The sequence below is a fragment of the Bactrocera oleae genome, chromosome 6 (assembly GCF_042242935.1).
Source record: "Bactrocera oleae isolate idBacOlea1 chromosome 6, idBacOlea1, whole genome shotgun sequence".
NCBI lineage: Eukaryota > Metazoa > Arthropoda > Insecta > Diptera > Tephritidae > Bactrocera > Bactrocera oleae.
This window is the reverse complement of record NC_091540.1, coordinates 5,887,246-5,911,191: the sequence shown is the minus strand read 5'-3', so window position 1 is coordinate 5,911,191 and position 23,946 is coordinate 5,887,246. Positions and strand designations below refer to the sequence as shown.

At 37.1% G+C, this 23,946-nt stretch overlaps 1 protein-coding gene across 4 annotated transcripts; it reads left to right on the top strand.

Moving 5' to 3' along the window:
• The first annotated feature begins 320 nt into the window (after positions 1-320).
• dop (microtubule-associated serine/threonine (MAST) protein kinase dop) lies at positions 321-21,103 on the top strand. Of its 4 annotated transcripts, none has more exons than XM_036358105.2 (11): positions 321-924; positions 10,773-12,080; positions 12,163-12,776; positions 12,854-13,611; positions 13,683-14,943; positions 15,580-15,976; positions 16,040-16,467; positions 16,544-17,839; positions 18,376-18,745; positions 18,805-19,914; positions 19,994-21,103. In XM_036358105.2, the coding sequence occupies exons 2-11, from the start codon at positions 11,135-11,137 to the stop codon at positions 20,167-20,169; spliced, it is 7,356 nt and encodes a 2,451-aa protein (XP_036213998.2). In that variant the 5' UTR covers positions 321-924; positions 10,773-11,134; the 3' UTR covers positions 20,170-21,103. The 4 variants fall into 4 exon arrangements, with proteins under 4 accessions (XP_036213998.2, XP_036213994.2, XP_036213997.2 ...); XM_036358101.2 differs by having other exon boundaries at positions 12,848-13,611; XM_036358104.2 differs by lacking the exon at positions 321-924 and adding an exon at positions 8,467-8,613 and having other exon boundaries at positions 12,848-13,611.
• Positions 21,104-23,946: the final 2,843 nt, after the last annotated feature.

Sequence of the window (23,946 nt, the reverse complement as noted above, 5' to 3'; positions counted from 1 at the left end):
GATTTATGGTACAAAAAGGCTTTATAAAACGAACAAGACTAATTACGATTAAAAACATACATAATTTTTCAGCTTAACTGCTGAATTATTTAAAATCAATATATTTCTAATTTGTTTATTTTTGTTACCTCTTCATAACAACTTATGCACATACGTACATATATACACGTTGGGTAGATATATGTACACAATCACGAAATTTCGGTACTTATTTGAGCAACACTATTGGAATGAAATTGATACCGCCAAATAAATTTCGATACGACAACGCCGTTATTTGACATTTTATTTTGCTTAATACTTCGTTGTGTCTGTCCTCAACTTTTTCACACTGTATATCGAATCGTTCGCGAGCTCTGCAAGAAGTCTTTCAACGGTGAATAAAGTGAAAAATTTTCGCATGGAAATTTTGATCAAAGATTCTTTGTCAAATTCACGGAGAAATGTGCAAAAAGTGAGCAATGCAGATTCTCCATTATTTTTGTTTACAAAAAGTGCAAATTTGCAAAGTGAAGGTGTGGAAAAGGCAAAGTGAAAAAGTAGCAAAAGAAATTTTTCTACATCAGCAGTGACCAGTCGAACAACAATAGCAACATCAACCACTAACAACATAGCTGTCGAGCAACAACAACAGAAACAATAGAAACTCCATCGACATACCTAGACAAGACCTACACCAAACGGTGGAAAAAATGAAGTAATTTGCAATATATAGCTGCAAGGTAAAATTCAGGAAGCGTAACAAAGCAGCTGGAGAAACTTAGCAAATTTCCTCTATGGAGGAAGGCTTTTAGCAACGAGCCAAAACCAAGAAATTCAGGAAAATTCGATGTACATGAATTAGATCTGTGTTGTGTGAAAAATATATATTTGTGTGGTTCTTACTATTAAGCAACGTATGCATTGAGCATCTGATAGAAAATCGTAAGTATTAATCATAAAGTCCATATTTTGTTGGATACATTTAAAGCGAGTGTAGGTAGTAGGAAAGCATGTGTAGGCACCATTGCGTTCGGCTGACGAAAGCGTCGCTGACGGTCGGTCTGTGGCCACGGCCTTCATTGATCTCCTTGCATGGGGGCGTCCTTGAATCTAATGTTCTTCATATGCACATGTAAACGCACCTGAATGCAAAGGAATCATAAAATAAACCCTTTCACACATTTTGGCGTATTGTTATAAAAAAGGGTGCATTTTATTGCTACCTATTGTATTGGAAATTCGACTGTAAGTCGTCTGATTTCTAGTGTAAATGTTACGACAAATGTCGGTATTGGCTCTGAAGCAAGCTTCTATGTGTGACAAATATGTATGCTTGTAAATAAATATTAAGAAGTACATTGCAGTGATTTGTGTAGTTTTATACACATTTAAGTCTAAAAGGTAGAAATGTAAGTAGCTGAAAGCAGCGAAAGATAAATAAACAAGCAACAAAATATATTCATAAGAGGTTATGCTGCTATAAAGGCCACGAACAAATTAGTTATGTATGTATAATCAAAAACAATAACAATTCCGCAATGAAACCACTTAGAATTCAGTATAAAAGTCAAAAAAAGAAATATGACAAATTAGCCAATGGCTATTATCCATTTTATTTTATATATACGAAAATTATAGCGCAAATGACGATGCCGGACACACAAATATACGCACATACATATATAATATACGTTATAATAATACACTTTGTTGCACTTTGATTTCATATTACCTAAATATAGTTGAATAGCTAGGTATTATTATTAATAGCACATGTACTTACATACATATATTATGAACGCAGCCGTATTTATTCGGACATAAAGTGATTACACTATTCATCGATTGTCTAAATTACAGCAAGGAAAAATAAAAAATTTTATTTGTAGCGCCATGAGCGTATTTCAAGAATTCAATATCTGCATCAAAATTGACCCGGACTGACAAGTAAAAAAAACAACACTTTCACGTAGGTTATAAACGTCAAACTGTGATATTTAAAAAAAATTAATAATTTTTGTTATAACCTAAAAACGGTATATTAAGTTGGTAATACCCAGTAAGAAACGTCGGAGACCTTATAAAGTATATACATATATAAATTAACAGTATAACAAGCTGAGTCGATTTAGCCATGTCCGTCTGTCCGTCCGTCTGACTGTATATACGCGAGTCTCTCATCATCGATATATCATGACGGGCTTTGACTAGAATTATTGTTTATGGCATAGGTACAAAATTTGAAGAAACTGTTTAGATCGGTTCACTACAGCATATATGTACATAGCTGTTATACAAACGGACCGATCAAATTCAAGATAACGATCTCGTTTTATGCTATAAAAAACGCATTTGTGAAGTGTATTATGGCGTCGGTGCAGTAGTTAACGATTTTTCTGGTTGATACATTTTCTCTTAGTATTTCGCTTAATGAAAAACTATTTATTATTTATCAATTTGACTTCACGCATGTCATTTTAAAAGTGTTACTGTCGTGAACTCAATATTCTACATATACATATAGTACATAACTACAGAATATAGCTAAATCGCATTCTGGTGTAACACTATTTTTAGCATTTCTTAGTTTTCTTACTTTTTTCGCATCGTTTAGCATTCTTATTTTACCACTAAATAATTCGGCTAAATGTCCTCCATCACGAATGCAATCACATCAATACTCAAATTCATTTCGCTACACTATTCGATCAGCCCCCGGTTGACAAATCAGCACGCCGTTTTATTTAGCATATGCCGTTCACGTCCCACGAACGCCGCCTCCTTTGCGTTGTTTATAAGCGAGGTGTAACGAAACAGTTTTAAGTCAATAAACCGCAATGACTTGGGCACTATTTAATCTGTCACATCTACTTGTACATATGTATGTATGTACATGCAAACAATCTTGTATTTATACACATATGTAAATGCCTACTTATGTGTGAACATCTATTTGTACATCACTATATACATACATACATTTGTGTGTCCATCGGTTTGTTGTATTTACATTTCAGTGAACCGCTTTGATAAATAAAACAAACAATAGTGAATTTAATTATCATGTGAGTACCTCTATTTTGCAATGCTAAACAGAGAAAAAGAGCGACGAAATATCAAAATACTCGCACTCGTACAAATATGCTTCATTGACTTGCCTAGGCGGCTGAGATAAGTGTATTTATTTATTGTGGAAGCATATCGCACATACGTACATACATACGTACATATGTATATCAATTCGTTCGTTCAATGATATATGTATATGAGTTGTACGGGCACACGCAGATTTGTGTCCACGACTGCAAAGCATTCCAATGCCGGGCGCAAAGAAGGATGTCTAACGCTCGGAATTCAAGATGTGACTTAGAGACTTTGCTATGTTAGTTTTCGTTTTTTATTTTGGTTTTCCAATCATATTGCTTACTCACCGTTAAGGTATTGAATAAAAGCGGAAATTGCATCGTTTTTGGCACAATGACTTGCCGCAGAGGTCAGCATTGCTGCGAGCGCAAATTTACACATGTACCTATAAATTTTTATAAAAACAAGAAAAAAAGTTAACTTGGGTTGCACCAAAATTACAATGTTCTTCACAAATAAAAAAGTTTTCCATATAAGAAGTTGATTTTGATAGGTCAGTTTGTATGGCAGCTATATACTATAGTGTTCCGACGAATTAGCAGCTTTGTGGGGAGTAAAGGACGTACATAAGCAAAATTTCAGATCGATATCTCCGTTTATGATACAAGTATAATATTAATATATAAAATGGGTAAAAGGTTAGCATTTATTTTATAATCGAGCCAATTCATTAAGCCTATCGTTTAGAATAGTCTCCATTGTATGTAATCATTTAATAAATTTGTAGTAGCACGTGTTCAACACTCACACCATGTATGATAACCACGGGTTTACACTTTGTGTACTACTGAAATTATATAAAATGAGATAATATTTTACTAGTTTCTTTGTAAGAGTTCATTACTTAGCACTTAATAGGTTGCTGTGATTTTCGATTTCATGCATATAAGCATTTAGCAAAGTGTCTACTCGTGCGCTTATATGTATGTATACTGTGTGCACATTTATTTTGGTACGCTGATAAGGTGTTGAACCCCAGCAGGTAATTAAATTAACTATTAGATGCGCAGTTGGTGTTATTGCTCAAGCTTCAGAATGCACGATTACTTATTATTTATTGTTAGTATATAAATATTAGGAGCTTGAAGCGATAAGCAAAAAGGAATTAAAAAATTAGAAAACAAAAAATATTAAAAAATTAAAAGCATATTAAAAATAATAATAAAATTATATATATATATTTAACATAAAAATAATTGTATATAAATTAAAAAACCTCTCATACTCGGGGAAAAGATATTTTTTTTATCACTTAGTTGTGGCTAAGGTGAATCTGCAATTAATATGTTTTTTTTTCTTTCTTTAATTCATTTCCTACAGGTATATAACCAAGCCTTTATATTCATTATAATTCAATTTAAATGTGTTTATTATTCTTTTACGAATGACTGATTACTGATAGGCATGCTTGTTGACTTCCTATGCTAATGGCTTCCTATTTGATTTTTAATCTTTTATATCTCTAACGCTCCCCGTTATAAAATTATAAAAAAAAATTTGTCGTAAAACAAAAAGTTCAAATTTGAACCGTACTGGTCCATTGAAACTGCGCGCGCAAACCGTATCGTTAAATATTTTTTCCTAGCTTGGTACAACCCTTTTTTATGTTCGTGTGTAGTTTAATCTCCATATATCGAGCTATTTGGCTGCTGTTAGTCTAAGACGCGAAAAGTTTGTTTGGCGATTTTTACGCTGGAATAAATTGAATAACGAGTTTACCCTAAAAATCGGTATTTCCAATCTATACACGGCTAAGGCATCGTTCTAAAAGTGTTTTGGGGAGTATACTTTATCACATAGCACAAGCATTTGAGTGGCATCAAGCATTTATTGAAGGTTGTGAAGTCAGCAAAAACTTAGTTATTGACGATAACATCGAAAAAGTTAAAGAAGCAGCCCTTAAAAATCGTCGTGTTGGCTTCAGAGCAATAGCAGACAAATCTCAACATCTATTTCGGTATAGCCTAACACAATTTGGTTAAAGTTTTGGGTATGAAACTGATTGAAAAAAAAAATTGTATTAAAAAATAGGAAAATACATTTGTGGTATGAATATTTTTTGTTTGTCAGTCCAACTCATAATTGATCAAATGGTATTGGCTTAAAATGTGTATAAAAAGATGCATACATACAAACATACTATGGGTTAGATAAATATGTAAAATTTAGTTTGCAAGAATCTACTATTTTGATTGCTGAAACCACTATAATTTGACAACGTGCAACTTTACGCCAAGTTTACATATAATTTCCGCGTCCATGTGTACGCTTCCTTTGATCGTTTCGGAATGTGAACAAAGTAAGATTGCACCTTGTTTATTTAGGCAACGATTGACTCACAAATCATTGTTTCATTCCAAAATTAAACAAATATTTGTTACCCTTTAAAAGTTGTTGCATAAAAAGAAAGAAACATTCATCAGTATTCTGCAGTAGCATTTGTAAGCTTGCAAAATGTGTCATAAATTTACATTTGTACACATGATTTATGTTATACATACATACCTAAATTTGTATATGGGCAAGACACTTTGCTACCGTTCGTATAAAATCGCTGCATAAAATTACAATACGTTACGTTTTTTTTTTGTATCCACCATAAGTCTTTGTGTTTCTTCTTCTCGGAAATGTAGCTGACTTTACTCGAATCGAATTGATCAAGATTCCATGTTTCTTTTTTCTAGTGCTTTGCTCTTCTTACAACACTCGAATTGGTGAGTTTACTGATTAGATTTTGTTTTACAGTTATTCTTTCCGCATATGATATTTGAATACAAGTGTTTCGCATGGTTAGAAGGTCAAGCACCACTGTTCTAATGTTTTATACCCTGAACAGAGTATATTATTATATTACAACGAAGTTTGTAACACCCAGAAGCAAACATCGGATACCCTATAAAGTGTATCTATAAATGATCAGCGTGATGAGCTAAGTCGATTTATGCCCGTCTGTCTGTCGGTTTATACGCGAATTTGATGTTTGAGATATCAATCTGAAATTTTGTACACGTCCATTTCTCCGCGAAAAGCTCCCTATTTGCCGGTACCGCCGTTATCGGACGGCTATCACGACCAAAATCAAGGTCTGGTATGGAAAACTTTTTTATTTGACAAGATATCTTCACGAAATTTGCTTATGATTATAACTCAAAGTAACAAGCTCCAAACAAATTGTTGAGATCGAACCACTATAACATATAGCTGATATACAAACTGACTGATCCAAATTAAGTTGTGTGTGAACATTTTTTTTTATCTAAAAAGCTATCTTCCCAAAAATTGGCGCAGATTATTGTCCAAGCCAGGGCGACAATCTTCGAACAGTTTTTTCAGATCGGATCACTGGAGCATATAGCTACCATATAACCTGAAAGATCAAAAACAAGTTCTTGTATGGAATTTTTTTTTATTTGATGAGCTATCTTCAAGAAATTCGACACAGATTATTGTCCAAAGCAACGCTGCAATCACCGAATGTATTGTACAGATCGGAGCATCATAGCATATAGCTATGACTGATCAATATCCCGTTTCCACGACAGTCGGATCTACGTAACCGGAATGGACCCGGATTTATTCCGGCCAAGGACTGTCAACTCGGCAAAATTCTGCCGCTACAACAACGACAACACTGAGCAATATCAAGACAAAGATATTTTTATGCCCTTTTATGCTATAAGTATTGCACCTGCGAAGGGTATTTTAGCTTCTGTTCAGCCGAAGAGAAGGTTTTTAATTTTTATTTCACAAAGCGAATAATTTTAGTTTAAGTTGTTTTAGTTGGTGAAATAACATCAAGATGCACTCTTCAAATAGGCGAAATAGCTCGACCCAACATTTTACAAATATAATCCTTAATACCTATTGTGTTTGTACATATGCACTTACCTAATGTACATACATACATATATGTATAATTGTATACAAGTATGACCTTATAGATGCTGCAAATTTATATAGGTATAGTTGCGACCGTAAAAGTATTGCGATGCTAACACTGTAGATGATTCATACTAGCCAATTGATACTGCAGGCTGTGTGCTGACTATGCCGCTGACCGCAAACTCTCCTTGATAATCGAAATTACAGTGCCAGCCTCTCACCACACACCTTTACGGAGTTGTTGTCTATCTGACTTTTGTAACATTTACATACATACATATATGTAATTTTGCCTTGTTCAAGCGTAGTAATTTCTTGATACGCGCTTGTTGCTTTGTCTCCACCTACACCCACATGACGATACCAACCTATGGCTATATGTATGTATGCTTGTAACTGTACTTTCGTTTCCTTTCTCTGTTATTATTGTGCTGGTACTTAGCAAGTTACGCTTTGTTTATTTCTCATGAATCATATAAAATATTTTTAATTTCCTCAATGTTTTAAAAATATTATTTCGCATTGACTTTATGCCGTTCTTTTTCCTTTTTTCGTAATAAAATATATGCGAAGCTTTCTTTCACGGAACGTGTGTGGGAAATTGCAAAAAAAAAGATAATACTTACATACATACATACATACATATATTTCAAACAAGGATATACTCGTATTTATATATTATATATATAAATATGTATGTAAATAAAAGCGTATGTATGTAAGTAAAAGCGTATGTGCGCATGTATCATATTTTCCTGGCCGCCAATTACGATATCTGCCCATTAAAATTTCTTGTTATTATTGGAAAATATTTGGCACGCCAAACCTGTACAAAGTAAGATACATATATACATATGTTATATTTATATATACATACATACACATATTAATATACACATGCATATATGTATATGTGTGTGCACATGCAGTCGTCATTCGCTATCCGTCTGGCCTGCTGTGGCAAATCAATTTTCAGGCTAAGAATTTCCGAGCTATGTATGTATGTTTGCACATACATGTGTTCGCGTTCGTTTGCATGACCGTGTATTGTTGTATGCGTGTGGGAAATTAAGCCAACTGTCGCGTTGAAGTGTAATCAGTTTTGTCCCTACGCTTTTGCATATATAAAATATATACATACTTATATAAAATATATATGTACATACTTATATAAAATATATACAGCCACACATAAATATTATACTTGTATTATTGCTTTATTGGCCAGCACTTTTCCGCGCGCCTCTACACGTCCATACATACATACATACATACATATATATTTACGTTATTTTTTCGGCTGTGTTGTTTCATTCAATTGCCACCATATACTATGTACATTTGCATAATAATACAAGTACATACATACATACATATGTATGTACATGATATATTCGTTAGTATAAATGTGCGGCCAAACAAATAAATTAGAAGGAAGCAATGGAAAGTCACTTAGTTCGGTCGGTCAGCGCGCATCTTTAGCATGAGTGTGTGTCTTATTTTCTACGTCCCAAGTGTTGAGTGATTAAAATCGCCCAAATATTTATGCAATTTTGCGTATTCACAGCGATATATTTGTCGCTTATTTGATTCATACATACTTAAGTATATATTTTTATATTCTATATTTTCCAGTTTTTGACTTAAAATACATGACTGAAGTTAGCCGGAGTATTTTTGTATGCAAATTAGTAGTGAAAAAGGTGTTAATTACTAATAAAACAAAAACTATTTATGGCGATTTGTTAACCATTAATTTTTTTTAAATTTAATTTGTGCCATTTTCAAAAAAGTGCAAAAGAAAAAATTTACAAAAAAACTGCTGTTTCTTTAAGTTTTGAAAAAAATTAATCGAGTTGTCAACAGAGAGTTACAACATATTTTGTTTCATGTTTTGGGTATGAAGCGTGTCAATGCAACCCACCAATAGATGAAAAAAACTAATTACAAATCTGAATACAGTAGATCTAGATATTGCCCACAGTTATAGCAGGGTTAAGTGAAACTATTCCTGAAGCGCGATCGGATCCACATTTGACTTTTGATTAGAATCCTTCGATCGTAATAACTATCATACATAGATTGGATAATACATGAAGGAATTGCTCACCATATGCCATTTTGTCTAGATCTGGCCCACTTATGTAGAATCTGTTGCCGAATCTAAAAGTAAATACTTCGCGCGATTACTACTCTAAAAGCGGTGCATAAATGTTATATGGCTAATTTTTAAGTTTATTACAAAACAACAAAAACTATGCACATTTTCAACTACATTTCTTTATATATGTAATATTTAGATAAATATCGCCTAAAACCCATATGATCCCGCGATTTAGCTGCTTCATTTCACTGTACCTAATCTGTTGAAACCCGCATGCCTGCAAAGCATTGAGAATTTTCTTATCGCGAAGTTAAAAAGTCCACTTTACCTTTATCTTAATAATCATTACTTTATCAAGTGTCCTGTCCTATTTGACATTTGATTTAAAACGTTTAACAAGTTTTGCAAACAAACACACACGCACACATTCATATACAACATTTGCTTAGTATTTTTATCAATCTAAGTATATGACACTTCTAATGTCTAATAACATCTGCTAAATAAGATTAATTAATAATATTTGCTTAAGTATATTTACTCGCACATATATATTTGTTGTATTTGTGAGCAGGCACACATACATATATTATATTACAGTACGTCGTAATATACTTACACGTGACTTAATTAATTTATTGAGTCTGTAAAGATTTTATTTTAAGCGCATGATAGTTATTTAAAGATACAAATCTGGTTAACATTCCGTTATAATTTTTTGTTTTTGATGTTGTTCGTTGGAGTAAAAAATTAAAAAAAACAATATATATATAATTTTGAGTTTGTTTTTCATTTTTATGTGTCACTAATAAAAGTATAATTGAGTCAGGCAATTTGCATTTGACAACATCAGCTGTGTGGCTGACGTCACAATATATATTCGAAATTGTTTTTGAGTGTCTTTTTGAAATGATTAGACAATTTTAATAGCAAAATACAAATTAATTTCCATAAAATTTAAGAAGTTAATAATTTTTAAAACGTATTCTAATTATACAGTTGGGCGGAGAACATATTCAAATGTCCTGAGAAGAGATCTATAGAGTAGAACTTTAGTTAGCATTTTTCTAGCAGCAGGTAATAAGCTATATATGTACATAAATATCTATGAAGACCATCTTATCGTACTTATTTACCCATATTTTCCAACACAATTGTTCTTTTCTCGTCGATAACGCCCGAATGCTCGTTTCCAGCATTCGTTTGTACAGTTAAGAACAATTAGTTCAAACAAACTTTCAAGCTTATGATCGCTTGGCCTGCGTCTTTTGAAAATCATCTGTTTGCGCCCAACTTTTTATAGCGTTTTCATTGAAAAAATAAAATAAAAATAGTTACAAATAGAAAAAAAATTTATTTGTTTATAAAAATGTACCTTTTGTTAATAAAAAAAAAATTGTCGAAAAAAATCCAACATGCATATGTATATCTCATTGGAAACCTGAGTGCTTAGTTATAAACAATAAGACGTCTAGTTATTTTTATAATGTTGAAATTACTTTTTTCGAGTGTTGAAATTTCGAAAATTTATAATTCCAAAATTTTTCATATTGAGTCGATATAAAAAAATAGCTGTCCAATATTCCAAAACACAAAAAAATGTTTGAATGTAAATTTTCGATGGAATGACCCATATACATTTTTTTAAAAATATTTTCAGGTTCCTTAAAAAGATGTTTGAAAAACCCATACGAAGCTAAAGAAAAATGATATCACTTAACAAAAGCATTTCTGCGATATTTCACCTTAAGGCCGAAATATTTGACGATTTAAAGCGAAGGAATATAAGAAAGTAGAAATTAACAAAAAAAACAACAATAAAAACAAATCCTATAGTATAGAATATTAGTAATACCTCGTACAATTACTTCTACACGAACATCGCACACACACTCACACACAGAAGCAATGTCGTGCTGCAACACAAATAAAACGATCAACTAAGCAAAAGGACAGCCACCAGCTGACACGGACAGTTAGAATTTCACCATCAACGAACGTAACTTACTAACGGCCGTGAAAATGAGTCGTGAAGAGCCAAAATCGCGTACAACAAATAAAACAAACATAACTCATCCCACCATCAACACCACTAACAAACCCCCCACCACGCATACAATTGCAACAGCAACGGCAACACAATCAACTACAACTACAACAACAACCGCATCATCAATCAGTTACACCACCTGCAGCAGTGCAACAACAATAAACTCGGACGCCAACACTACAGCATTCCTAACAGCTAGCAGTTGTGATGGCATTGGTGGCAAAATCTCCACTTCAACACCACACAAACGTTGTGATGGCGGCGTCGGCACTAACACGAGCGCTAGCGTTCGCTGTGACGAAGCTGCTGGTGCTGAGCACGCCACCTCCCTACGTGATATGCTTAGCGCCACGTTTCTACCGGACGATAGTATTGCCACAACGATTAGTCCACCGGGCAGCCGTAACTTGAGCGCGGTCTCCGCACCAGGCAGCTTCAACAAGTCTACTACTACTACTACTAGCAACAATTCGACGGGTAGTCCAGTAGCCAAACGTCACCTGAGCGCTGCATCTATGGCGCGCATGCGTCCACTATCGAGCTATTCGGCGCGCGCATTGGTTTTCGATGACTCCGATCAAGAGTTGGGCGCTAGTGGTGGCAGCGGAAGCGGCAGCGGCAGTGCTGGCGGTAGTCCACGTGTCAGCTGCAAGCAACCGGAGATGAGTATTGGCGCTACCAAATCATCGACAGGGTTGGATATGTTGAGCACATCGTCAAAAGTGTCGGGCGGTGAGCATAACATAAGCACGACATCGTTGACGACATCGCATTCACTGTTGCGTAATTCGAATTTGACCAAGTCGTCTTCGGGTGGCCTGTCGGGCAGCTCAGTGTCGTTAACGGGACGCAGTTATAATGCATTACTGCGTAAGATCTCCTACCAGCATGGTTACTCCATCCGCTCGTCGAGCAATGGTGAGTAGCGTTGTAAATATGCTGTCGTTTTAAGTTTGGTGTATTATTATTGTTTGCATTTTATGATTTAATTCTATTGCAGATACATCGAATTTGGTGCGCATGCGTAATTCGTCGCTGGGTAAATCGGCACCCTGTCTTACCGGTAGTTACCTACGCGGTAGCGGCGGCGCTGATTCAGCGCACTGTTTGACGCCTGGTCCAAATGCGCTCTCGCAATCGCATTCGTCAGCAACTTGTAACGTACAGACGCATGCAACAATGCATCATTGTCACTCTTCGCCGAGTACTGTAAGCGTTGCTGGCGCCGTGAGTGGTTCGAACGTGCCCACAAACACCACGAGCGCATTGAACATCTCACGTTCCAACAGCGGTGTTGGCTTAGGCATCGGTAAGCATCATTTACATGGCGTAGTGATGCGCGGCAGCAGTGTTGGCGGCACATCCAGCGGTGTGGCACATCATCGTTTGAGTTTAGTTACAGCTGGTATAAATGCTTGCACGAACGCTTCGCCGCGTTCACATTCGCCTTACTCGGCGAGTCCGGTCGACAGTCCACGCATCAACTCACCCATGCAATTTCCGTTTGCGCCCATAAAACGCATTGCATCATGCCGCGGTGACGGCAGACGTTGGTCCGTGGCATCGTTGCCTTCCTCGGGTTATGGCACGACGCCTGGTAGTTCAAATTTGTCGGTGAGTTAAAAAACAATATTTCATCTAATATACCTGCTTTAAGTGTATATTAAAAACTGTCTCTCTTCCAGTCACAGTGCTCCAGCCAGGAAGCGCTCCATCAGCTACAAAACATTCCAACCGGCGAGGATGCTGCACAAGATGCCGTCAATGCCATCACATGCTGTGTAGAGCATTTACAAGCAGCCATAGCGGCGGCGCCGCGCATGCACTGTCAGAAGCACTGCGCGCTTTTAACCGGCGCTTACACAGCATCAACGCCCACACCTGCAACTATGGCAATAGCAACAACGAGCAAAACAATGTCCGTCCCACACACAACAACGAACAATACGAGTTTCAACAATAGCAGCACAAACTTTCTAGAATCGAACAAAAATGCTGCTGCCAATACGCAGCAGCAACCACAGCAACTACAAGCCGCGCGCCCAAACTGTCCCAACTGTTGTGTTGATAGTAATATTTTATGTGCTGGCGGCAAGGTATGCGCTGCCACTGCGACGCTAGGCACACCATCGAATGCCGCCAAAATGCCTGCAGGCGCACCGCAGCCGTGTACGCCCAACGCGAACGCCAATTGTAGCGGTAGCGGCAATAATAACTGCACAACTGGTTTTGCTGGGCGCATGTCGCCATTTCACCGTCCACGCTCACGTTCGCTCTCCAGCCCGTCGCGTTCACCAATCGTGGACAACGAGATCGCCATGATGAACACGTTGTATAAGGAACGATTTCCGAAGGCTACACAACAGATGGAGGAGCGCTTGAAGCATTTTATAAATGAGAATAAGAGCGTAGCTTGCAATAGTTTCCGCGACTCGCAACCAATTGTGCGGTGAGTAAAATTCAATATGGCATTTATTTGTAAAATATGCCTAATTAATCTTATTTGAACTCTTTCTACAGCTTTGTTCATCATCAAGTGCTTGAAATGGCGCGCGACTGCTTACATAAGTCTGAAGCAAAACTGATAACATCACGTTATTTCTACGAAATGAGTGAGAATCTCGAACGTTTACTATTAGAAACGAAAGATAAATCGCCCGAAGCTGCTGCCGAGCTAACAGGTGTCATTAAAAAGTTACTTTTAATCATATCGCGCCCGGCGCGTTTACTCGAATGCTTAGAATTCGATCCGGAGGAGTTTTATCAACTACTAGAGGCTGCTGAGGGTCAAGCCAAAGCAATACAAGGCATCAAAGCCGACATACCGCAGTACATCATACATAAGTTAGGTTTAAATCGCGATCCGATTGCTGAAATGCAACAGGAGATGAAGGAAACGCAGGCTGTTTGTGAGGGCAATCTTTCAGCGGCCGACATAACCGCTGAAGCTGATAATTCGCAAGAGCAACGAACCCCCTTGCTTTTAAACTCACCACTCACTTGTGTGACAACCAACTTCAATTCATCGAATACACTACTCACCGGCGATGCACATGCAGTAAGCAGCGGTTCTTGCACACCACATCCACCGTTGCCGCTACAGCCACCACAAACACCGGTAGCCGGTGGACCTGACATGCCAATGCCTTCATTTGCATCGGCAATCTGTACGGCGGTGGTCAGTGCCACATCCACTGCCACAACGACCACAGCGCAGCAGCAGGCGACACAAACCGCACAGCCGATACCGAACGAACACGATTTCGATATCGTTAAATTGATCTCAAATGGCGCTTACGGTGCGGTGTATCTGGTTAAGCATAAGACTACGCGCCAACGTTTTGCCATGAAAAAAATCAACAAAAATAATCTCATTTTGCGTAATCAGGTGGAGCAAGTGTTTGCCGAACGTGATATACTCTCTTTTGCCGACAATCCCTTTGTGGTTAGCATGTATTGTTCCTTTGAGACGAAAAAGCATTTATGCTTGGTAATGGAGTATGTTGAGGGTGGTGATTGTGCGACACTGTTGAAGAATATCGGTCCGTTGCCGCCGGATATGGCGCGTTTTTATTTTGCGGAAACAGTATTAGCGGTGGAATATTTGCACAGTTATGGCATTGTACATCGCGATCTCAAGCCTGATAATCTACTTATCACGGCTTTGGGGCACATAAAACTCACCGATTTTGGTTTATCAAAAATGGGTTTAATGTCATTGGCCACAAATTTATACGAAGGCTATATTGATTCGGAGACTAGACAGTTCTCGGATAAGCAGGTGAGTGCGTGACTGGAAATTGCTCCAAAACTATGTCTAATAAGGTTACTGATTTCTGAAGCCTCGTTTTAATACCCTGAACAGGGTACATTAAGCTTGCCACGAAGTTTCTAACACCCAGAAAGAAACGTCGGAGACCCTATAAAACATATGTATAAATGATCAGCGTGACGAGCTGAATCGATTAAGCCATGTCCGTTTGTCTGTCTGCTTATATAATATATACGCGAACTTGTCCCTTAGTTTGTGAGGTATATAAAATTTAGAATACGTCTTTACCTTCCCATGAAGCTTCATTTGTCGGAATCCGCGATGCCGGAGCACGATGGGATATAGCTGCCATACAAACTGATCGATAAAAATGAAGTTCTTGTATAAAAAACTTTTTTATTTGATAAGAAATCTTCACGAAGTTTGGCATGAATTATTGGCCAAAGCAGCGTTACAATCTCTCAACAAATTGTTCACATCCGACCACTATAACATATAGCAGCCATACAAACTGAACGATCGGTATCAAGTCCTTGTATGGAAATCTGTTTTATTTAACGAGATATCTTCGCGATATCTTCCAAGTTACTCTCGAACTAAGCCTGCCTCTACTTGTTTACAAAAACACTCATTTATTTATTTAAGGTTTACGGCACGCCGGAGTATATAGCGCCAGAAGTGATATTACGACAAGGTTATGGCAAACCGGTCGATTGGTGGTCCATGGGTATTATATTGTATGAATTTCTGATTGGTTGTGTGCCATTTTTCGGCGAGACTGCAGAAGAGCTATTTGCGCACACGGTCAACGATGATATTGAGTGGCCGGATAGCGAGGATTGGGATGTGCAGCCCGAGGCAAAGGATCTGATAACACAGTTGTTGCAACAAAATCCGCGCGAACGTTTGGGCACACAAGGCGGTGCTTTAGAGGTTAAGGAGCATATATATTTCATAGGCTTAGATTGGAATTCGCTGTTGCGACAAAAGGCGGAATTTGTGCCACAATTGTCCACCGACGACGATACGAGCTATTTCGATAGTGAGTTTATTTTTTTTTTATACAATTTTATAGTTATACCGCAATAAAATTAAATTCTTACAGCACGCATGGATCGTTACAATCACGATTTAGCTGGTGAGGATACTGACGATACCGATGATACGCCAGTTTTTGGCTCATTCTCATCGTTAACGCCGCAATATCGCAAACAACACTATTCTTGGTCACGTGTACCCTCCACCAGTTCCAGTACCACAATGACACCTACAAGCACCAGTGCAGCATCAGTTTCGGCGTCTGCTTCGAGCGCCACTGCCGACAACTCATCGAAAAAAGCTGAGTTCAAGGCAGAGGCGGTAAATATCGCTGCAAGCACAACTGGTACTGTTTCTGTCTGCGATAGCAATACTACGATGGACTCGTCTATGGCTTTGATGAAATGCAAAAATAACTCTGCGCTCTCACCAAGCATGAGTAGCGATTTTATAGCGAATAAACTGCTGACAACGCCACATTTGCGCAAACTGGACGTGAGTATTGCGTTTTTTGTCAGAAATATCGTTGTATTTATTATTTGTAAATATTTTTCTCTTATCTCTACCATAGCTTACATCCGGTTGCCTCAAAGTGCCATCTACGCCCGATGCTGAATATCTGCCCGAATTATTGCACAACATCACCATCGGCAACGACAACGAACTACGTCTGCTCAATCAATTTTTGCGCCAATCATCAATTTCCAGCCCATCGGCTTCACCGGCTAGCAGCGCCGGCAGCGGCACCGCTTATTTGCAACAACGCGAACGTCAACCGCAACGCCACAGCATGCCAGCAACAACAACAGCCATAATTACCACACCCGCTACACCGCCGGCAACAATTGTGAGCGCCGCTGCCGCTCAAGCAGCTGCTGCTGAGTTGCATGCCACTCCGCACTCTACAAACACGGCTTTGGTGAAGGCAGCACATCCGCATCCATCATTAATACCAGCTGTTGCGGCAGCAACATCGCGCAGCACACCCGAATCCTCAACCGCCACAGACAGTGACGATTTCTCACCACAAATTCATCGCAAACGCAAAGGTGTCTGCGCGCGCGACATACTACCACGTTTCTCCATATCCATCGAGGATGAGACGGTGAGTGGCGGCTCATCGTCAGCCGAGAACACGCGCGAACAATCACCACTTGCATTGCAGCATCATCACAAATCGATGGACGGTCACTTGGGCAAACATCGTTCGCGTTCGATTGTGAAGTCCGCTTCGGCTTTGGGGCTGTCGTTAATGTCCAGCGCTGTGGATAATCAACAGCTGGCACAGCAACTGTGCGGCATTGCAGCTGGCATACAATCGCCTGGCAGCGGTGCAGGCGCTAGTGGTAATGGCGGCTCCAGCACAGCAAGTTCACGTGACACTTCACCTTGTCGTGATCTTTCACCTTTGGTTACCAACCTGAAGCCGCCAATAATTATTAGGCGCGGTCCACGTGGTTTTGGTTTTACCGTGCACACAATACGTGTTTATTATGGCGACACAGATTTCTATACGATGCATCACTTGGTGATGGCCGTTGAGGAGGGTAGTCCTGCCTTTGAGGCTGGCCTGCGTCCCGCCGATTTGATTACACACGTAAATGGTGAGCTGGTGCAGGGTCTCTATCACACACAAGTTTTGCAGTTGTTGTTGAGTGGCGGCGAGCATGTAACTTTGCGTGCCACGCCTTTGGAGCATACGAGTATACAGAGTGGTGGCCGCAAGCGTGATTTGATGCAAAGTAAGCTTGCCAAGAAAGGCGTAAATCGGCAAAAGAAGCAGACGAAGAAGGAACACGACAAAAAGCGCAAAACTTCACTATTCCGGCGGATCAGCAATAAACGCGCGTCGGCAGAGATACAACAGGTGAGTGAGAAAAGAGAGTGATTATTTTAGCAGCCACGTAGTTTAGGTATATACTGCGTGACGAGCTGAGTCGATTTAGCCATATCCGCCTGTCTGACTGTGCGACAGTCTGTACATACGCGAACTAGTCCCCCAGTTTTTAAGATTTCGATATGAAATTTTGCACGTTGTTTTCTCCCCAAAAAGATGCCAATTTGGCTCTCGCAGATATGGGACCACAATAGCATAGAGCTGCCACACAAAGGATCGAAATTAAGTTCTTCTAAAAAAGCTTTTATATGACGAGATATTTCACAAAATTTGGCTCCAATTATTTCTAAGGGCAATGCTACAATCTCTGAAGAAACTGACCGATAAAAATCAAGATAAAGTCCTTTTTCATCATTTTATGCTATAAAATATGCACCTGTAAGGTTCATTATAGCTTCGGTGCAGCCGAAGTTAATGTTTTATCTTATTTGAAATGGCAATGTAATGGCTGAAACGGGCCCCAGTTGTGATTTACCCTCGAAATATATTTCTCTCTCTTCTCTTAGATCGCTGCGGGTATTGTCGGTTCTCCAACCAATAATGCAGTTGCTACGGTTGTTAGCGGTTCTTGTGGTGCCGCCGGTGTTGGTAACGCAAACAATCGCAACTTATCGCCGATGGATTCATCGTATCATAGCAGTAGTTGCTGTCAGTCAGCTGGTAATTCTTCGCAATCTACTTCACCATCCTCATCGGCACCGAATACACCGACTTGCGGTGGCAATGGTGCACAAACACAACCAACCTTCGCCAGTACGCCAACGAAAGCATCAGGCCTGACGATTTCAACAAGTGGAACGGGTGTGCTAATGACACATGGTGCAAGCGGTGCAGTAGCTACAGTGCCCAGTGGCGCTATTGGTGGTAATATACCAGGTAACATAAACAATAAACGCATTAATTCACAACAATATAATTTACATATTTCATTACAGTATCACCCACATCGGTGCCACAACTGTATCAACGGCCATCGACATTGCATGGCCTCAAGCACAAATTGCATACAGCCGGTTGCGGTGGCAATAACGCTGTTGTCGTGTGCCCTACTGCTGGTAGTGGTGCCGGTGTAGTCAAATCGCTACACACCAGCGCCACTGGTGCTTTACCACCAAATCGCCGCAAATCAGTTGGCCATATACCACTTTCGCCACTGGCACGTACACCATCGCCCTCACCGCTACCAGCATCACCCACACGTTCACCGTCGCCACTCGCATTTCCCCTTGTTGGGCATCAACCAGGCGCTTCGAATACTACGCAGTCATATAGTCCTGGCAGTTCGTTGCCCACTGTGCAAACCATGGCAAGCGGTTCGAAGAAAAGCGGCTTCGTGCGCACCAAAAGCGGCGAACCCAGTTCACCATTGCTGCGGCGTGCGCTCTCACCCGATCGTCTACATCCACGCAGCGCTGAGGCAAAATGTACACTCATTTCACCGCTTTGTTGCTCGCCACCAATCAAGCAGACACAACAGCGTGTTATTGGCGGCGTTTGGCGACCCAGCACCGGCACTGGCAGCAGTGTAGGTGTCAGTGGTGGTGCCGGCACGTCGTCTACTGCAGTTACCACACTGCCACCAATAAATACCATGCAACAAAGTTTTACATGCATCGGTGGTGGTGCCAACATGAATAATAACAATAACAATAATAATAACGGTAACGGTGCAGCAACGATTGCAGATGCCACAAACGAATCTCAAATGTCGAGTAGTAGTACGTTAAATATGTCGGAACAGACACCACTAACGGTTAGTACGCCCACAAATATTGCTTTGCCAGCACCGGGTGAGATGTTGCCACGCATCGCCGAGGAAAAGGATTCGCCCACTAGTACACATGAATCGGAGGAAGAGGCTGCACCCGCAATGGCTGCCACAACTAATCTAACCAGCGCAACAACTGGAGTGAATGTTATGCAAACAATTGACGAGCATGGCGACGAAACAGCTGGTGGTTCTAGTGATACAGGGGGCGCTGTTGCAGCTAAGAAGGAACGTGATAACAGTAATAGCGTGTTACGTGATAATCGTAAGAAAAATGGTAATTAAACGTTTATGCAATATACCGCTATGAAGAAAAAATTTATATATATTTTGGGCTCATTCTTTTCACCTTTTAGTTGAAGAAAAGTCCACTATGACAACAGCGCCGGCTAAAAGTGGCAGCGCCGCAAATAACCGTAACAGCAGCGCACTGTCTAGCGCTCGTAGGGAAAGCACAACCTCAAGTGTGACGACAACAAAATCTACAAACCCAACAACAACAGCTACTTCTACCAGACACAAGAAGCAGTAAATTTTTGTTAGCAAAAAGCGAACGATAACGCTGGTGTTGACGAAAAAAAAGCAACATCTCACCAGAAACAGAACGAATATTTATTTTAAACTTTCTTTTGTATTGTAATAATTTTTTCTTATCGTTTTTCTGCGGGAAATCTGATTTGTGCAACCCTAAAAGTTGAATGTTAATTAATTAGAAATGGTTAAGCAGCAAGATGAACACACATTTGGCGGCGCTGAAAAGCAAAAAAGAGAGTAGAGAAGAGCAAAGAAGTGCATAGATACAATAGATGAATCACTTGGTGGGTGGGGGGTGCAGCGAATGAAAATGTGTGCAAATATGTGAACAGAGGGGAATTGTAATTTTACAAATGGTGGTCACATAAAACACATTTATATGTATTTATATTTAGAATGTATGAAAATTTAGCATAAAATTTGAAAATTTTGCAAAGAATTTGAAAGTTTTGCAAAGAATTTGAAAGTTTTGCATAGAATTCGAATAAAATATTTTTATATTTATTTTATGCAATATGAAAAATTCTCAACGAACTTCATTTGCGTGCGCGCTGCATAATGGAGTGGCTGCATGTATATTATAATATTATTATTTTCATTGTTATATATGATTGTGACACATGTGGCTGTCAGCGAACGTTCAACGCCCATTTAAAGCAATTCGCTATTTTTATTATTATTATTATTATATTATTATTAGTATTTAGTGATAAATTAAAGTAATTGTGAAACAAGAAAATATTACACATACTACATTACAAATTATGCGATATATACATTAACACATATATTATATGTACATGCAATATATAAAACAAAATAATTGAAGCGCTAATATTGTAAGCGTGCTTCTCGAAAAAGTTCAATAAAACAGTCCAAACACACGAAAAAAAAACTAAAGTAATATATTTGCCATAAAAATAATCAACAAATACGAGTTGCTTAAATAAATATGAAAATAAAAATATAAAAAACATAAGAAATATTTTTGGGTCGCTATTAAATGAGAAACAAAAAACAAACAAAAAAAAAAACAACATTTGTCGCGTGTAAACACTGTTTAAGCGCTTTTCGGATTATAGTGCGTCATATAATGTTTATTCAAGAAATTTGAGCATAAAAGATGCACTATGAAGTCTTAAATGTATAAAAGCACTGCTTTTTTAGTAACAGGTATTTGGTAGAGAACGCATGCGCACAGTGTTGGTTTGTGGCTGTGTTGTATGAAAACGGAATAATTAGGTTTGTTGTTGCTATACAAATGTCAGTATTAAGCAGCTAATTAATTTGGATAAACAATATGAAAATTTGAGCTACAGTATTTGAAAACTTAGTTTGCTTTTGCTGTTGCTAAACAAATATACGTAATAAGTTATTGCAGACGTTGGAAATTGCCGCTGATATATAGTGCTTAGTCGCTTATATATGTATAGCGGACGCATAAGGTATTGTTTCTGTGTTCATTTATATGAAATAGCAGTAATAATTGCTTGTTGCATAGTTAAATGCGAAACTATTTTTTTAATCAGCTATTTTTCCTTTCAAATATATTACATTTTTTTAATTTTTTTTAAATAAATAATTTTTTTTTTAAATAATAAAAATAAATAAGTTTTTTTTATATAAATAATTTTTTTAAATAAATATCTTTTTTTAAATAAATAAATTTTTGAATATGTTCAAAAATAAATTTTTTTTTTAATAAACAAATTATTTTATTTGATAAATAATTTTTTTAATAAGTTATTATTTTTAATTAATTATTTTTTGTAATAAATAATTATTTTTTAATATATTAGTTTTTTTTAATCAATTAATTTAAAATGTTTTTTTAATCATTAAATTTTTTTAAAATAAATTAAAATTTTTTTTATATTAATTAAATTTTGTTTACATTAATTTTAAAAATTAATAATTTTTTTTAATAAATAATTTTTTTTTGAATAAATAAATTTTTCAAACAATTTTTTGAATGTTTTAAAGTAAATTTTTTTCAATAAATAATTTTTTTTTAATAAATAATTTTTTTTTAATCAATTATTTTTTTAATAAACTATTATTTTTTAATTAATGATTTTTTTAATTAATGATTTTTTTAATTAATAATTTTTTTAATAAACTATTGATTTTTAATAAATTAGTTTTGTTTAATAAATTTATTTAAAATGTTTTTCCCATCATTAAATTTTTTTTAAATAAATTAAAAATTTTTTTTTAACTAATAAAAATTTTTTTTACATTAATATTAAAAATTTGTTAACGTTTCCGTCATTAATTATTAATTTTTTTTTTTTTGGTAAAAGTTCGCTTGAACTGCGGAAAACTATTTGAAAATTGTGCAATAAATTACTAAACTTGCAATTTAACCACCAAAATAAATACAAATACAAATACAAATAAAGCAAAACCAGAGAAAATCAAAGCAATTGATGTAAAAATTATAAAGCAAATACACAATAATATGTCTATAAAATATATAAAACATATATACATACATACAAGTAAAAAAAATATTAAAAAAGAATATATGCAGAGCAAAAATAAGCATTGCTTAAAAAAGTATGCGCAGTGCGCCAAGCAGCAATACAATACAAGCAACTAAAATTGAAAATATGCAAAACACGAATATAACTGCTTAGCTGTTGGAAAAATATGTATAAAAACGATATATATAATATTAAGGGTCATAAATATAATTGTGCAACTATTGGCAGCACGCAGGGTACAGTCGTCTCAGCATATATATGGGCGCCTAAAGTTAGGCAACAATTTAAGCAAATCGCATCGTGCCCGCTTTTTTTATTTGCCGCTTCACTTGAAACTTTTAAGCATTCGCATATTTACAAATTTTTATTATAGAAGAAATTAAAAAAAATATGCTTAAAATTTTGCGATAAAAAGCAAAAAAGTAACAACGTTTGCACACGCTGACACACAAAACATAATTATCTACAAAATACTTGAGTGAAGTGAGTATGAGTACACACACGAAGGGTTGTATTACCAGACAAAAGCTCTGATATATTGAAAGAATCAATGTATTACGATGATATTATGCTAAGAGTTTTGGAGACTTCTTGATTTGGCTGCCCAGCTAAGGCATATCGGTATGAAATAATATTTGTGTTAATGTACATTTGTCATTGTTCTTCATAAGCTGCATTTTCTGTATTTGAAGAGTATTGAAAGAAATACTATCGATAATTTGTATATAAATATCCGTGTAAAAATCTAGACAGCTGGGTGCTTACTCGTAACCACTTCAGATACTATACAATACTTGTAACCTAATTTAGTTAAAGAACACGCATTAAACTGGGCCTGTGATCGAGAAGAAAATAATGATGCTTTCTGGTTGTCGGTAGCTACCAACCCTTTAAAAAACGAAAATTAGACCAAGACCTTGTACAAAGTAAATACAGGTATTGATTTCTTTTTGCATGCATTCTCACGGAAAAGTCGGTTTCAAACTTAAAAACACAATTTTGTTTGACGGAGTCTATCAAGTATTACTTTCAAAAACGAAAATTGGATCAAGAACTCGAGCATAATCGATAAAGTTGTAGGGTTCTTTTGCAAGTATGCTTACGGAAAAGTCAGTTTAAAACTATAGAATCCAATCTCGAGAGATCCCAATGAAGATTTATTTTACAAAGATCTTCTCAAGTAAGATAGGATGGCATCGGAAGCACATAAGGCATATTTAGGAAATATTAGCTTAGGGTTAGACTGTTGTAGGCGCCGAGTTTTAGCTGATTGTGACGGAAGATTTTCG

Excerpts from the sequence above, each read along its gene's own strand:
- dop (XM_036358101.2), top strand. The coding sequence starts at position 11,135 with ATGAGTCGTGAAGAGCCAAAATCGCGTACAACAAATAAAACAAACATA. Across the intron at positions 14,944-15,579 it reads GACAGTTCTCGGATAAGCAG|GTTTACGGCACGCCGGAGTA; the intron begins GTGAGTGCGTGA and ends TATTTATTTAAG. Across the intron at positions 19,915-19,993 it reads TGATAATCGTAAGAAAAATG|TTGAAGAAAAGTCCACTATG; the intron begins GTAATTAAACGT and ends TTCACCTTTTAG.